Source organism: Lithobates pipiens, unplaced genomic scaffold, assembly GCF_037356315.1.
Source record: "Lithobates pipiens isolate NorthernLeopardFrog02 unplaced genomic scaffold, aLitPip1_a1.2 Scaffold_10, whole genome shotgun sequence".
NCBI classification, from domain to species: domain Eukaryota; kingdom Metazoa; phylum Chordata; class Amphibia; order Anura; family Ranidae; genus Lithobates; species Lithobates pipiens.
The window spans coordinates 105,904,951-105,922,552 of NW_027507686.1; the positions used below are offsets into that span (position 1 = coordinate 105,904,951).

General features: G+C 42.3%; 1 protein-coding gene across 8 annotated transcripts in view; it reads right to left on the reverse strand.

The window, feature by feature from the left end:
• Nucleotides 1-17,602, reverse strand: part of DUS2 (dihydrouridine synthase 2) — a 1,012,599-nt gene that overhangs the window by 639,801 nt on the left and 355,196 nt on the right. For all 8 annotated transcript variants that reach the window (XM_077457206.1, XM_077457175.1, XM_077457217.1 and 5 more), the window contains 2 exons: nucleotides 9,405-9,465; nucleotides 1,049-1,096 (listed from right to left, as the gene is read on the reverse strand). In XM_077457206.1, coding sequence (XP_077313332.1) covers nucleotides 1,049-1,096; nucleotides 9,405-9,465 — 109 coding nt within the window. The remainder of the gene's footprint in view (nucleotides 1-1,048; nucleotides 1,097-9,404; nucleotides 9,466-17,602) is intronic.

A 17,602-nucleotide genomic window follows, 5' to 3' on the forward strand; every position in this document is an offset into this window, starting at 1 on the left:
AGAATGGCACGGCTGGGCAAAGTAACGTACCTGTATGTTACTTTGAATTTCCCACCGTGCGCGCGTGCCTGCCGGAAGCTCTGTGGCTGTGCCCGCGGGACCTGCAGACTCGATCACCACGAGGATACCTCCGATCATGTCACAGAGCTGAAGAATGGGGAGATACCAATGTAAACAGCATCTCCCCGTTCTGCCTAATGACAGGACACTGATCGTCTGCTCCCTGTCATCAGGAGCAGCAATCAGTGTCATGTCACACACAGCCCATCCCCCAGACAGTTAGAAACACTCCCCTAGGAAGCACTTAACCCCTCCCTGCCCCCTAGTGGTTAACCCCTTTCACTGCCAGTGACATTTTTACAGTAATCAATGTAATTGTATAGCATTGATTGCTGTATTAATGCCACTGGAATATTGTGTCAAAATGGTCCGATGTGTTCGCTATAATGTTGTAGTCACGATAAAAATCGCTGATCACCGCCATTACTAGTAAAAAAATATATATATATATTAATAAAAATGCCATAAAACTATCCCTTATTTTGTAGACGCTATAACTTCTGCGCAAACCAATCAAACACTTATTGCAATTTATTTATTTATTTTTTTGCCAAAAATATGTAAAAGAATATGCATCGGCCTAAACTGAGGAAAACACTTTTTTCTCTATATTTATATATTTGGAGGATATTTATTATAGCAAAAAGTAAAAAAATAACGTGTTTTTTTTTTCAAAATTGTCGCTCTTTTTTTGTTTATAGAACAAAAAATAAAAACTGTAGAGGTGATAAAATACCACCAAAAGAAAGCTCTATTAGTAAGCTACCTCTAAAGTAAACTACTTTGCACGACCGCGCAACTGTCAGTTAAAGCGATGTAGTGCCGAATTGCAAAAGTGCTCTGGTCAGGAAGGAGGTAAATCCTACCAGGACTGAAGTTGTTAAGAAACTAGACAAAAGTTGCTAATAGGTTAAGAAATCTAAAAACGGTACAATTTATTTATTTATTTGTTCAGAAAAAGAGTTCTATATGTACACACTTAACTTACTTCCTCAATTTTCTCAGGACTTGACAGAAGTGCTGCACCCATGCCACCCTAAAACAAACAATACACAATAATTAGTATTTAAAAAATATTAATAAGAGACTTACAGTGTAAAGTCCAATTCCAAGAGAAAAAAAAATCCACCCTTTCAGAAGGCCCCACCTCTTACTGCAAAAGGTTAATTACTCATCATGCCAGGGAGATTGTAGGATAGGTATGTTGTGGCTAGATCATCGCGTACCATACAAGAACAATATCCCTGTACGGTATGCTGGGAGAAGCAACTGTTGGGGACTGGTTGTATCACTGAAGGAAGCCTGCTGGAGACAGCGGTAAAGGTAAGTATTTATACCTTAATCCTCCTCCCCTAGACTAAGGTAGGATCACTGTAAGGGTAGATTTTATATTTTTATTTTCCTGGAGTTGGGCTTTAAGCAAAAATACTAAAGCTAAAATCATATTTTCCATATTTCCATATTTTCGAAGCTAAAATCATATTTTCCATAACTTTCCACTGCAGTGCCCGAAGTAGCAGAAATGCATTTCTCTTGTTTGAGAAGTACAGTGCTACTTGAATTTGAATCGTGTATAAGAATTTGGTTGTTTTTAGCTAAGAGAACTTGCAATAAGTTAAGCCTTTTTCATTTCAGAAATATTTAATTAAAACTGAACTCCACCCAAAAGGGGAAGCTCAGCTTGTTTGCACTTTTTTTTCTGGGGGGGAGTGGGTACCTGTTTTTTTTTTTTTTTAATCAATAGTTTTTATTAAAGTTTAAATTTTTATCAAGACAAATGACAGAAATTATGACTAAATAACAGATCAGTTACAGTATTTAGATACATAGATAATAGTATCCAAAAATAATAAAAAATATAATATATTATCTCAAGTATAATCGGGATAATAAAGATAACGATCGGGAGGTTATTAATACATCCATTGTGGAGACAATACACAAAAGTAATATAAATATTATCTCCATATATTTATATATTGCCAATTTAAGTAATTCAAAGATGATGAACCTAAATATATTCCCGAACACCCCTATGGGTGCTAAACTGTGTTCGGGACAGTAATAGTAACCTGTCATTTAATAGATACAAAACAAAGATTAAAATATTAGAGCGGGATAAGTAATTTTTTAATTTAAGTTATCTAGGAACAAAGAACTCGTGCAATGTTTTGGGGACTAGCCCATTTTAACCATGGCTGCCATATTTTATGAGTATGTAACCCCTAGCAGGGGTTAAAACTGCCCAGCTGGTGGCCGAATAGCGACACCAAAACTACAGTAAAATAAAAGTGGTCAGCCTTCGCGCCGCTAAGTGGTAATAAGTGACTAAAGTGGAACAAAATCCAAAATCAGATATAATGAAACACAGATGCTGTGAAAAAGAGCCTGAGTGATATAAAGTGCAAATGCTAACTAAAAAATGCAGCAGGACAAAATAGTGAGCACAAACTATCAAATAATGAATATAAAGGGGTGGGTCCTGCGCAAATCGTGCCACTCAAATAAAATACACAAATTCAAAATAATATAAATATGTGCATACATACAATGCCGTGAAAAAAAATATAGTCCAAAAAACAGCACGCATAAAAATATATAAAAAATATATAAAAAAATGGAAAAAAGGTTTAATGATAGAACAATAATAAAATGTCCGCTACTCAAGGCTCCCAGAACTCTCACCTTTAAACGAAGTGAATAAGCAAATCAAACAAACTCCAGGATTCTCTTATTTCATTCATAAATAATAAATAATAGCCATCAGGAAATCCAAAGGAGGGATGCAATGATACAATTCCGCCACTAGAGGGCCAGTCCCAGCTTCCAGAACAGGTGAAATGGATCTTCACTTCTATTTCACAGTGTATGGCTCAAAATAAGAGAGAGGAGGGGGAGAGAGAGAAACAGGAGACTTCCATAGTGTAGTAGTTTAAAAAACGGCAGGTAGATTTATTAAAAAGCAGTAAAGACTCTCACATTTTAATTGCAAAAACAAGCACAATCAGGAAGAGGGTATAATGACAACTTCCTCCCGCCTTACTCTACTTCCGGTTCGTCCTCTGGCCAATCCCTACGCGTTACGTCATGTGACTTCTTAGTTGTCATTATACCCTCTTCCTGATTGTGCTTGTTTTTGCAATTAAAATGTGAGAGTCTTTACTGCTTTTTAATAAATCTACCTGCCGTTTTTTAAACTACTACACTATGGAAGTCTCCTGTTTCTCTCTCTCCCCCTCCTCTCTCATATTTTGAGCCATACACTGTGAAATAGAAGTGAAGATCCATTTCACCTGTTCTGGAAGCTGGGACTGGCCCTCTAGTGGCGGAATTGTATCATTGCATCCCTCCTTTGGATTTCCTGATGGCTATTATTTATTATTTATGAATGAAATAAGAGAATCCTGGAGTTTGTTTGATTTGCTTATTCACTTCGTTTAAAGGTGAGAGTTCTGGGAGCCTTGAGTAGCGGACATTTTATTATTGTTCTATCATTAAACCTTTTTTCCATTTTTTTATATATTTTTTATATATTTTTATGCGTGCTGTTTTTTGGACTATATTTTTTTTCACGGCATTGTATGTATGCACATATTTATATTATTTTGAATTTGTGTATTTTATTTGAGTGGCACGATTTGCGCAGGACCCACCCCTTTATATTCAAAACTACAGTAAAGCTTCAGTGTGAAAGCAGCCTGAGGCGATGCACTTGCAGGACATTAAAAAAACTCCACCAAGCAGCATCTGCTTTCACATAAAAGTGGTCCCAGTCGTGTATTCGCCACAGGATCACTTTTATGGGCATCAGGGGAGGTGCCACCCCCCCTACCTGTTCCCGGTCATTTTCTCCACTTACCAGAGAGATCATCAGCAGCAGAAACAATCTGATCCATTGTAGTGATGGGCAGCAAGTCAAGTGAGGGCAAGATGGCCCCTACTCAACTCTATGCCCGCACCGATCCAGTTTGAAAGCCCTCGGAGTGTATTGAGCGGAATTGAGACGCTCTTTCAGGGCGCTTTGCAGGCACTATTTTTAGCATTATAGTGCCTGCAAAGCGCCTCAGTGTGAAAGGGGTCTAACTCTAAACAGGCAACCTGTAAAAAAATGTAACCCCTTGCCGCCGAGCATACGCAGATGTGCGTACTCGGCTTCCAGGGGTTAAAAAAGTGTTTTTTCCCCCAAAAAAATTGTGTTTGCAAAATCGCTGTGCAAATACTGTGCGAAAAAAAAGTTGGGGATTCAAAGTAATTTTCTAACAAAAAAAATGTTCACGTGAACAAAAAGTGTCAGAAAGGGTTTTGTCTTAGCCCTTGTACACACGGTCGGACATTTCAACAACCAAATCCGTCGGATTTTGTCCGACTGATTGTGTCCGAAACTGTTGCATACACACGGTCGGACAAAGTTGTCGGAAAATCTGATCTTTCAAAACGTGATGACGTAATTTTGTTACGATGGGACTACGTTCAGGCTAGTAGCCAATAGCTTTGATGTAGGAATTTGATCTGAGCATGTGTGGCACTTTGTCCGATCGGAATTCTCTACACATAATCGGAGTATGTCCGATCGGACCAGTTTGTCGGAAAATATTTCCAGCAAGTTGGAAAACTTGGTCCGACGGATATTCCGATGGAATCAGTCCGATGCATACCACACACAGTCGGATTATCCCACAACACGGTCCGATAGGACACATTCCGACGGATTCTCCGACCGTGTGTACAAGGGCTTAAAGTGGTTAGAAGAGTGGGTGATTTGTGACATAAGCTTCTAATGTTGTGCATAAAATGCCAGGACAGTTTAAAAACCTCAGAAATTACCCCTTTTTGGAAAGTAGACACCCCAAGCTATTTGCTGATAGTCATGTTGAGTCCATGGAATATTTTATACTTTGACATAAGTTTCGGGAAAATGACAAACTTTTTTTTTTTGCACAAAGTTGTCACTAAATCATATATTGCTCAAACATGTCATGAGCATATGTGGAATGACACCCCAAAATACATTATACTGCTTCTCCTGAGTACGGGGATACCAGACGTGTGAGACTTTTTGGGAGCCTAGCCATGTACAGGACCCCAAAAATCAATCACCGCCTTCAGGCTTTCTAAGGGCGTAAAATGGTGATTTCACTTCCTCACTACCTATCACGGTTTTGGAGACCCTGAAATGTCAAGATACCACAACCCCCCCCCCCCCCCAAATTACCCCATTTTGGAAAAAAGACACTTCAAGCTTTTTGATGAGAGGCATGTTGAGTCCAGCGCTGAAGAGCGCTGCAGCAATCATAGACACAGCCTCCCAGAGACCCCCAAGGAGAGAAGAACACACATCAGTAGCCCGGTCATATGTGTGTCCCGGAGCATTAAAGCTCACCAACCACCTCTGGAGCTGAGGTAAGTTGTGGCCAAACCAGCACGTAGCTCAGGTCTGCACACGCTCGCTGGCCAGGCTGAGGAGACTACAAGGATAAGTAAATCCAGCCTGTCACCCAGCCGGCTGTTGATAGCACATCACAGGATCTTTAATTGTGCGCAAAAAGTAAAGCTTCTGCAGAAAAATCCACGGAACAATGGGCCCGCAGGGTTCCTAGGTCCTTCTCCTTCACTAGGTAAAATAAAACTGAGGCTGCAGGAAGCAGACTGGGAGGTTGTTACCTAATGGAACGCCCCTTGGGCGGAACTCAAAGTTCTGTGTTTTTCATAACATGTTATGCCTAGTCTTCTCCTAAAGGTGGCGTAACAACCCAATGGCTAAGAGAGGAGCTGTGTCAGTCGGTGAATATAATAAAAATAAAAAAGCCATAAATCAATCCCCTATTTCGTAGACGCTATAACTTTTGCCCAAACCAATCAATATACACTTATTGCATTTTTTTTTCAAAAAATATGTAGAAGAATATATATCGGCCTAAACTGAGGAAAACATTTTCTTTTTTTTATAGATTTTTTTTTTAATTTGGGATATTTATTATAGCAAAAAGCAAAAGATAGTAGTTTTTTTTTTTTCTAAATTTCTGCTCTTACTTTGTTTATAGTGCAAAAAAAAAAAACCGGAGGCGATCCAATACCACCAAAAGAAAGTTTTATTTGTTGGATAAAAAATAGGATTTTTATTACAGCTTACCTGTAAAATCCTTTTCTTGGAGTGCATCATGGGACGCATAGCCTTAAGTAATAACTTAATGGGTTATAGGCCACCTTCAGGTGATGGACACTGGCACACCCTAAACAGGAAGTTGCCACTTTATATAGCCCCTCCTCCTGCCAGGAGTAACTCAGTTTTTAGAGCAAAGCAATATACGTATACATATACACCAGAAAGGAGGGGTGGGACCTCTGTGTCCCATGATGTACTCCAGGAAAAGGAGTTTACAGGTAAGCTGTAATAAAAATCCTATTTTCTTTATTGTACATCAGACACAGAGCCTTAATAACTTAATGGGACGTCCCATAGCAATTCTATTTGAGGGAAGAGAGACAGACTTGAGGACCTATACTGCTGCCTGCAGCACACTGCACCCAAAGGCAATATCCTTGTGCCCTTTTTTACATCCACTTGATAAAATCTGGTGAATGTAAGGACTTCAGACCAAGTTGCGGCCTTGCAGATCTGGCCATGGAGGCCTGGTGATGCACTGCTGAAGAAGCACTAACCAATCTTGTAGAGTGCGCTTTGACTTGAAAAGGGGGAATCTTTCCCTTAAATCATAAATCTGAATTATAACTTGTCTAATCCACTTAGCGACATTGGATTTTGACGCTGCCTGTCCTTTCTTAGGACCCTCTGGCAGAATAAATAAGACATCAGTCTTCCAAATCTGAGCAGTTGTCTTTAAATAGACTTTCTCTGCTCTCACCACATCAAGACAATGTAGTGACTTTTCTTCCCTGGAACATGGTTTTGGAAAAAACAATGGTAGGACAATATCTTGGTTCAGGTGAAAACCTGAGACCACTTTTGGCAATTAAACACCCCTCTGTCCTCATGAATAATAAAGTATGGCTCTTTACAAGAAAGAACAGCCAATTCCGAAACCCTCCTTGCTAAGGATATAGCAACCAAGAACACCAGCTTCCTTGTCAGAAGTGAATATGTTGTATCGGTTTAAATAGCTGTTTTTGTAACACTGACAAAACTAAGTTCAAGTCCCAAGGGTTCAAAGCTGATCTAACTGGCGGATTAATTTGCATCACCCCTTGTATAAAACCCCAGACTAAAGAATGTATAGCAAGCGGTCTTTGAAATAAGACCGATAAAGCTGAGACTTGGCTTTTAATAGTACTTCATCTCTACCCGTACTTGTAGAAAGGCAAGAATTCTGCCTGTGATATATCTCAGAGGGTGCCAACTCCTGGATTCACACCAGGAAACATAAGCCCTCCAGGCTCTATAATATATAGTTCTGGAAGCTGGCTTCCTTTCATTAAAGTAGAGATAACTGATCTGGAAAGCTCATGTTTCCTAAGAATGTGGGTTTCTAAAGCCCAGCCGTTAAATGTAGCGTTCCTAAGGAAGGAAGCAGGTGAAAGCAGGTCTGGCCATAGTGGAAGGGACCATGGATCCTCCACTGCCATCTTCACGATTTCTGCATATCATGACCTTCTGGGCCATGCTGGTGCTACCACAATTACTGGCTTTCTTTCCAGCTTGATCCTGCAAACAAGTCCAGGCAGAAATTGAATAGGGGGAAATGCATAGATCAGTGAGAACTGATCCCACGGGGTCACCAATGCATCTGTTCCGCATGCAAATGGATCCCTTGTCCTGGACACAAAGTTGACTAACTTCATGTTGAATCTTGATGCTAGAAGGTCTATGTCCGGAGCCCCCCATCTTTGACAAACAGCACGAAAAATGTACTGGGAATAACTGCAGGCAACTCAATTAGTTTGCCTGCCAATTCTCTATTCCTGGAATGAAGACTGCCGATAGGCACGGAATATTCTTTTCTGCCCAAGTTAGAATATGGTTCACCTCTGTCTGTATACAAGACTCTTGGTGATTGATATAGGCCAAAGCTGTGGCGTTGTCGGATTGAATCCTGACAGGACAATCCCGTAACCTGGAAGTCCAGGCCTTCAGAGCCAGGTGCACTGCCCGAATCTCTAGGATATTGATGGGCAAAAATCTTACGGCTTGACCACAGTCCCTGGATGGTTGTCTTCTCTAGTACTGCTCCCCAGCCTGAAAGACTGGTGTCTGTCGTTACCACTTTCCAGATAGCTGGTCTGAAGGATCTTCCTTTTAGCAGATTCTGGGTTAGTAACCACCAATTGAGCCTTTGGGACACCATTTGGGTCAGCCGCATTGGCAAATCTAAAGCTTGGATTGTTTTGTTATAAGCAGATAGAATACTGTTTTGCAACAGTCTCGAATGGAAGTGGGCATAGGGAACTGCTTTGAATGAAGCCACCATCTTTCCTAACAATCTCATGCCAGTGCACCTTAGTCATTGGCGAAAAAACTGAGTTACTCATAGTAGAATGAGGGGTTATATAGGGAGGCAACTTCTTGTTTAGGGTGTGTCAGTGTCCATCACCTGAAGGTGGCCTATAACCCATTAAGTTATTACTTAAGGCTCCGTGTCCCATGATATACAATAAAGAAAGGATGTTTTGTTTGGGTACAGCATCGCGCAATTGTCAATTAAAGCGAGGCAGTGCCGTATTGCAAAAAATGCCCGGGTCATTGAGCAGCCAAATCTTCTGGGGCTGAAGTGGTTAAAAGAGAAGTATGTAGTTGGGAAAAATATATACTCACCTAGGTGGATTTAGCATCGATTTGACACTGTGTCTGGCCCCGTCTGCTCTGCACTGAGAACTGAGCACTCAAACACCACTGAGCGCTCAGTTTTCCCTTCTGCTCTGAGCAGAGATCAGTGACTGTTAGTCACTGACTCTCAGCTCTGCCCCTTCAGTGCTCACTGGAATGCCATGCTGTAGAGAGGGCGGCTGAGTGACGGACTTTAGCTCACTGTTGGCTGAAAATAGGTTACATGAGTGCAAAAGTAAGCTTCTTCACTTCTGTGATCCATAGAATAAGTACTGTACGACAAAAATAAATATGGCCATAATTGCCTTTGAAGGACAGGAACTTAGTTTGCAATTCTTTTATCTGGTGCATCCATTATAATGTCAATTGTTGTTTTCATGGTTTACTGCATTAACCCATTCTAGTTTGTTTTCAGACTTCAATCGGTATTACTAATGTACGCCAGCAGACAACAGTTGCACTGACAAATAAATACCTTTTGTTTATCGTATTTTCTTTTGCTGATTGAATACAAGGTCAACTTGATGTACACATTAACACAAATTTAATTTGAAAAAGAGCATACCTTTGTTGAATACTCCTTGGGGCAGCCCATGTTCACATCAATAGCAGCGACATCATTTTCTCTAAATATATACAAAAACAATGCAACAACTTTATTTTTATGGACAAATATTACTTGAATAGTAATGTATAGCACCTTCAGTTTATTTTTAGGTATACATGTAAAAGAGATCAGACTGATCTAAATAATCATAAAAGTGCACCGTTTTCAAAAGCTTGCCTTTATGTATGTTTTCTATTATATGTGTACATAAGGATAGCTATATTGCCTCATTGCACTGTTCCTATTTTTATTGCTACACAGTGGTTTTCATTAGACCCCTTTCATACTAGGGCGTCAGCGAGCTTTACTGCCGCTTGTGCAGGGATTTTCAACTGCTAGCGGGTGTTAACATGACCTGCAAAGCGCTGCTGCAGTGGTGCTTTGCCGGCGGTTCGGCAGCGGCGTCCATTCAGTTCAATGGGCAGGAGCGGTGTATACACCACTCCTTCACCACTCCAAAGATTCTGCTTGCAGGACTTTTTTAGCATCCTGCCAGTGCACCGCTCCAGTGTGAAAGCCCTCGGGCTTTCACATTGGAGTGACAGGAGAGGCTCTTTACAGGCACTATGCAGGCGCTATTTTTTATTTTATTTTTTTAGCACTGTAGCGACTCTAAAGCGCCTCAGTTTGAAAAGAGGTCTAACTGTTCCTCCTCAAAATGCATTTCTAATCAATCAACTTCCATGCCAATCTGCATATTTCTCACTTACCTTATCATTGGCAGCTTTGAATTTTTGTTTGGCATTTTCAAAAAGTGACTCCTAATTCCATTACTTCCTGCAGATCATGTCACATTGTAGAAAGCTTCATATGCCATTATGCACTGCTTTATGCATCACAGAATAGGACGTGCTTATCTGCCTGGACCTCTTGCTTTATTTCCACCCAAATCTCCCTTAGACCTCCCATCAGCTATGTAGAGCAAGGGCCTACCTGATTTCATACAATTTGAATTGATTGTTCAGGTGGGTCACCCTATTCCATAGTTTTGTTAAATCTAAGGTTTCATGTACACTGGAGCTGCTAAACCCTCGTTTAGGAACAGTTGGTTGTTTTTTTCAGCAGCCCCTGAACTCTCCTCTATGTTATCTTATGTGTACACCTAGTAATCAGTCATTAATAGTAGAGGCAGTTGAGCTTACTGCCATTTTTTTTTAAAGCAGATAAATCTCGGTCCGGACGGTAGTTTACTGGCATTTCAAATGCCAAATGCTTTTAACTGCTTGTAAACGCATGTACATGTTAAGATACAGCGTTTAGCTGAGTCCAGGGGAGGGCTGGCAGTCTTAGGCCTGGGGGGCAAGTCCAGTCAAGTGGCCCATTTACCCACCAAATTAGCTCTGCATTGCCCACACAGAGAGAGAAATTGCTCTACATTGCAGGCACAGAGAGAGAAATCGCTTCACATTGCAGGCACAGAGAGAGAAATCGCTTCACATTGCAGGCACAGAGAGAGAAATCGATTTGCATTGTCCGCATAGAGAGAAATCGCTCCACATTGCCCGCACAGAGAGAAATCGCTCCACATTGCCCACACAGAGAGAGATAAGGTTCCACATTTCCTACACAGAGAGAGAAATCGCTCCACATTGCACACACACAGAAATCGCTCCACATTGCCTGCACAGAAAGAGAAATTGCTCCACATTGCCCACACAGAGAGAGAAATTGCTCCACATTGCCCGCAGAGAGAGAGAAATTGCTTCACATTGCAGGCACAGAAACAGAAATCTCTCCACATTGCCCGCACAGAGAGAGAAATCGCTCCACATTGCCCGCACAGAGAGAGAAATAGCTCCACATTGCAGGCACAGAGATAGAAATCGCTCCACATTGCAGGCACAGAGAGAGAAATTGCTCCACATTGCCTGCACACAGAGAGAAATCGCTCCACATTGCAGGCACAGAAAGAGAAATCAGTCCACATTGCACGCACAGAGAGAGAAATCGCTCCACATTGCCTGCACAAAGAGAGAAATTGCTCCACATTGCAGGCACAGAGAGAGAAATCGCCCCACATTGCCCGCACAGAGAGAGAAATCACTCCACATTGCAGGCACAGAGAGAGAAATCACTCCACATTGCAGTTTCTCTGTGGAAGCAATGTTGAGCCTGTTTTTCCAGGAGCCTGTGCTGGCTTGTGCCCAGACTTGGTGGCAGCTGCACAGGTGTAATGCTAGGGAAGCCTGGCATTTGATTTACCAAGCTTTCATAAGAGCCGTGTGTTGGTGTGTGTTCTTAGGTGAAGGTTTCTGAGCCATCAGAATACAGTGATCACTGTTGGCAGCTATAGCAGCCAGCAGTGATCGAAAAAAAAAACAAAAAAAAACACGCTGGTTGTACTGAAGTCAGTTGATCTATTGTATTCTGTACAACCACTCTGCTCATACATAAATTGAAATTCTGCCAGTTCAACAGAAATTTCTATCTGTGCATGGTGGCCTAAGTCCACAAGTCTCTGGGTTTATCCTCAAGTCTTCTGAAAGGCGTGCTCCAATTAGCACTTCTAATATTTACAGAGAGTAATGGTGGAGTTCAAAGTGAACTGTGCCATTACCTGGAGGGACTGACATTCAGGAGGTTAAAACAGGCAGGGAGGAAATTAGATATAACCTCCTCACTGCCTGTCAAATGCCTCTAAAAAGTGACCTGAGCATTGATCACTGGTGTGCTGCAGTATGGGTGTACTCTCGGTTTTCCTTAGCTGCAGTCCCTCAGACTTTTTAGGTTGTGCGTTTTTGCTGTATTTTCTGGAATTTCACCAAAGATGCAGCATGCAGGACTTTTTGGGAACTTTCAGAATATGCAGTAAAAATGTGCAACCTAATAGAGGTCTATGGGGCCAGGGGCAACATGCAGGAAGATTGCCACTACACCAGTACTGCAGCCAAACTGCAGCATGCCAGTGTGAGCCCACATCATACCACCCAGGAGGGCAAGGCACTCCACTAGAAATAGGACTCTTTAGCTGCAGAAAGGGGGAGGGATAAAGATTTGGGGTGCAGAGCAGGGAGGGAGAAGAGGTGAGGAGAAGCTCACTTACTTGGTCATGCAATGGATAGCCCCAGGAGGCTTATTTTATTTTTATTTTATTTTTAATGCTGTGGCTGCAGAGCCAACTGCTTAGTTTTAACTGTCACGCCCACACATCCTCTTCAACAACACACAGGTTGCCCCAGGAGTGTGGGCGGGGAAAAAGAAAGCAGATCCAGCCTGACAGACATTCATGTGGAGTAGGGAGGGGCTGGGCTAAGCTCTGTAATACAGACTGTCAGGTCTGTGACAGAGCTCATCACTGGATTGCAGTACTGACTCTGGCCGTGACCACCACCCACTGCCACACTCGGCCAGCTCCAGACTGCGCATGTGCAGTTCTATGCTAGCGACACAGCAGCCAAATTGTACAGACATCAGAGCGGCCCAGGGGGCAATTGCATCCCTGCCCCCCAGCCCAGCTCGCCCCTGGCTGTATCAAGCCTTTTTTTTTTGACATGTCAAAATCAATGGTTCCCTTAACTGATCTGACTTTCAGCCCATTGATTTGAATGAAAGTCCCATCCAAGTCAGATCATCATGACCCAACTTGTGGTGTGGCTTGTGCTATGAGGATCTTGAAGGGAAACCCCATTCCAAAAAAAAAAAAAAAAAAGATGCTGTGCCTTTCCCCAAGATCCATAATGGTCCCTTTGAGTCTGGTATGGATCTTAAAAGGGAATCCCACGCCAAAATTGAAAATAATGGTCCCCCTTTCGGTCTGGTGTCGATTTTTAAGGGAAACCTCACGCCAAAGAGAAAAAAGGTGTGGGGTCCCCCCAAAATCCATACCAGACACTTATCCGAGCATGCAGCCTGGCAAGACAGGTAGGAGGGGCGAGTGAGCATATCAGGCAACACGCCCTCAACATGGGGGGGTGTGGGTGCTTTGGGGCAGTGAGGGCTCTGTGCCCCCCACTCCAAAGCACATTGTCCCGATGTTGATGGGAACATCAACATGGGGACAAGGGGGTCTGTAGTGGGGGGCGCAGAGCCCCCCTGACCCAAAGCACCCACACCGCCCCATGTTGAGGGTGTGTGGCCTGGTATGGTCCAGGCGGGGGGCGCTTTAAGTATATAGATTGCAAGCTGTCTGAGCTTGTGGCTAATAACCAGCCAGGGCCTTTGATCCTCCCAGCACCACCCCCCCCCCCCCGTGACTGATAAGCCAAACATTCCTGGAGACTTGCAGTATATCCAGCGGTCAGCAGCCAGCCACAAGAATGACCTTGGTGTGAGCATTATACAAGTAGAAAAAAATAGGAGAGAGTTGCCATCGGTAAAACCGGGTGGTATTTTATTATATTAAAATCTGTGCTAACAAGCAGAAAATGCACAAGTAAAATAGTTTCATAAAAAAGCCGGCCGGCAAATAGTACAAACACACCCGTACAAGCGGGACGTGAAACTGCACAATTGTCCTCTTAGTCAGCCCAAATATTTTTTATATATATATATATATATATATATATATATATATATATTATTTTTTTTTTTTTAGATAAGTGAAAAATCCTACAACTCTGAGGGTATTAATCAAAACCCCATACGTATGTCATATAATTAGACCTAACATTACTTTCGAATAGTGGTAGTGTAACCATAATTGGTATAAAGGGGGAGAGGGAAGGGAAAGGGGGCAGAGGGAAGGGGGGAGTGAGAAATCATTAAAATAACCATAACCTCTCTTCCCTATTATTGAAATATAACAGAAGAAATTTATACAAAAAAATTTGTGCAAAAGTTCTTATTTAGTAAAATTGATATTAACAAAAATTTTAAAGAAAATGTATAATTGAAAATCATAAATGTATATTAAAAATGTAATAATATGTATGACCAACCCATGGCCCGCCTTAGGCTTAATGGTATTATTTCTAAACCCTTTAAAATCCATAGGGGAACCCGACAAGGTTGCCCTTTATCACCCCTTCTGTATGCTCTGGCAGTGGAACCTCTGGCGAGGTTGTTGAGGAGTTCCACGGAACTACAGGGCATGTGGATTGGGCCATTGGAGGAGCGTATATCACTATATGCTGATGATATGCTGCTTTATTTGTCAAACCCCAAATGTACGATTCCCAAACTGCTGCAGTTGATTACTGCTTTTGGCGCATATTCAGGGCTGAAGATTAATTGGACTAAATCCACTGCATTTCCCTTGGACTCTGATTCCCCTGCTCACTTACCGCAGAACTGTCCTCTACAGATTGCCACATCGTTTAAATACTTGGGGGTGGTGGTTAGTCTACCAATTTCAACATACATCCCAGATAATCTTCTTCCTTGTATAGCTTCCCTTAAGGTTAAACTTAACAACTGGGTTGACTTGCCCCTTACATTGATGGGGAGAGCTAATTTATTTAAAATGGTGTTTTTCCCCAAATTATTATACGTCCTGGCAAACTGCCCGGTATATGTGCCCAGGACGATTTTTCAAGAGATTGACTCTCTGGTGTCTACATTTTTATGGTCTCCTAAAAACCCACGGATTGCACTGACTACTCTACAATTACCTGTACATAAAGGGGGACTGGCAATACCAAATCTGAGACTGTACTACTACGCCTCACAATTGGTATATGTACATTGGTGGCTATTTCCGCAATTGAATAATGCTGCTACTGCGGCGGCGGAGGCAGCATTGCTCTCCTCCTATGAAGCGCTGTCGAATGTGATCTTTAGGGGAGCAGTTTCTGAGAAGAGGGGTACAGATATGATTAAAGTCTCTCTCAAAATCTTTAAAGTATGTCAGACGCTGGTGCCTGAAGCCCACCCTACGATTTCACCTAATCAGCCCATATGGAATAATCCTTTCTTTCCACACTTTAGAAATCTCCCTGCCGCTGGCAGTTGGGCTGAAAAGGGTTTAAAATATGTCCACCAATTGTACGAGGAGGGGGGATTTAAAACATTTCCAACGTTACGACAGGAGCTAGGTATACCTGAGTCCTGGAGGTTTAGGTATTTACAATTGAAGCATGCATCCGAGTCCCAATTAGGACTCCGGGATGTTGTCTTTCAGAACTCTACTTTGGAAGGGGCGCTTGCCCAACCGGAACATGTTTCCACTTATTACAAAATACTGAATGAACCTAAAATTACTAGATTACAAATTCTGAAACAACAATGGACGAGGGATATACCTGGGCTGTCAGACGATAATTGGGAGGAACTTCTGGATACTTATTTTAGCACTGCTATTTCCGCCAGAGATAAAATGATTCAGATACGTATATTTCATAGGATATACTATACCCCTCTACGCCTTTTCCGTATGCGGAAAATACCTACCCCAATGTGTCATAAGTGTGGTAAAGAAGAGGGTAACCTGTTACATATGTTATGGGAATGTGAACAGATAAGACCATTTTGGTCTCAGGTGACCCACTTTGTGGCGATTACTTTTGACCTCCCCAATATATGTAGTCCTAAATGGTGTCTCCTCTCGGTTTTTGAGGAGGTAGACATTAGTAACTGTCGGAAACAATTCTTGCGTTTTCTACTATATTATGCTAGGAAGAATGTCCTATTGCATTGGACGCAAACCACATTGGTCTCCTTGAACAGATGGAAAGCTTTGATTAATCAGGACATACCAATATATAAAATAACATACGAGACAAGGGGTAGGCCAGGAAAATTTCTCAAAATATGGGGAGACTGGGTGGATAAGATAGAAACGTGTGGATCTGCTGAATCATGACCTGCCGTGATATGAGAACGTTGCCATGGGATTATTGTGACCTCGGAGGAATGGTTTGATGTTTTGACCTCATGGCCACCTGGCTGTCTTACTTATGCGTGCATCTGTTATTTGCGGGGTTGTTTATTGTTACTTGGGGGGTGGGGGAGAATAAAAGCAAAACCAGTACACACTTTCTGTATAAATGAAGCACAGGGAAATTACTGCTGTAAGACTTGCTACTGTTTATAATGTCTTGTTTGTACTACACAAAGATGTATACTGTCTATTTTATTTTACCTGTCTGTGCCAATTATTACTAATAAAAAAATAAGTTTGAAAAAAAAAAAAAAATGTAATAATAATAATAATAAAGGGTAAAAAAAATTAAATGTAATGTAACAAATAAAAAATATATTATTAATTATTCTTGTTTAACCACTTGCTTACTGGGCACTTAAACCCCCCTCAGTCCCAGACCAATTTTCAGCTTTCAGCGCTGATGCACTTTGAGTGACAATTGCGCGGGCATACAACACTGTACCCAAATGAAATTTCTATCATTTTTTTCCCACAAATAGAGCTTTCTTTTGGTGGTATTTAGTTACAGCTCGGAGTTTTATTTTTTGCTAAACAAACAAAAAAAGATGCAAAAAAAAAAAAAAAAAAAATCATGTTTTAATAGTTTGTTATAAAATTTTGCAAACGGGTCATTTTTCTCCTTCATTGAAGTGCGCTGATTAGGCGGCACTGATGGCTGCATTGGTGGGCACTGATGGGCTGCATTGGTGGGCACTGATGGGCTGCATTGGTGGGCACTGATGGGCTGCACTGGTGGGCACTGATAGGCATAGTTAAGGCGGCACTAATAGGCACAGATAAGGCGGCACCGATGGGCACAGATAAGGCGGCACTGATGGGCAAAGATGGGCACAGATAAGATGGCACGGATGGGTGGCACGGATAAGTGGCACGGATGGGTGGCACGGATGGGCACTGATAGGTACCACAGATAGATGGGACTGATGGGCACTGATAGGTGGCACTGATAGGTGGCTCTGATAGGTGGCACTGCTGGGCACTGATGGGCGGCACTGCTGGGCACTGATGGGCGGCACTGCTGGGCACTGATGGGCGGCACTGGGGTGCAGCACCTTTGAGGCAGATTGGGTGGCACTGTGGGTGGCACTGTGGGGTGGCACTGTGGGTGGCACTGTGGGTGGCACTGTGGGTGGCACTGTGGGTGGCACTGTGGGCACTATGGGCACTGACAGGGGGCACTGACGGGGGGCACTTACTTTCTCTTTTATTTTACTTCAGGATGGCACTGCGGGAGGCAGGTGGGCACAGGCAACTGGCAGGTGGGACCTTGTATTGATGGCCGTGATCGGGACTGATGTCCCGATCACGGCCGCCGGTGATCGGCTTTTTTTTTCTC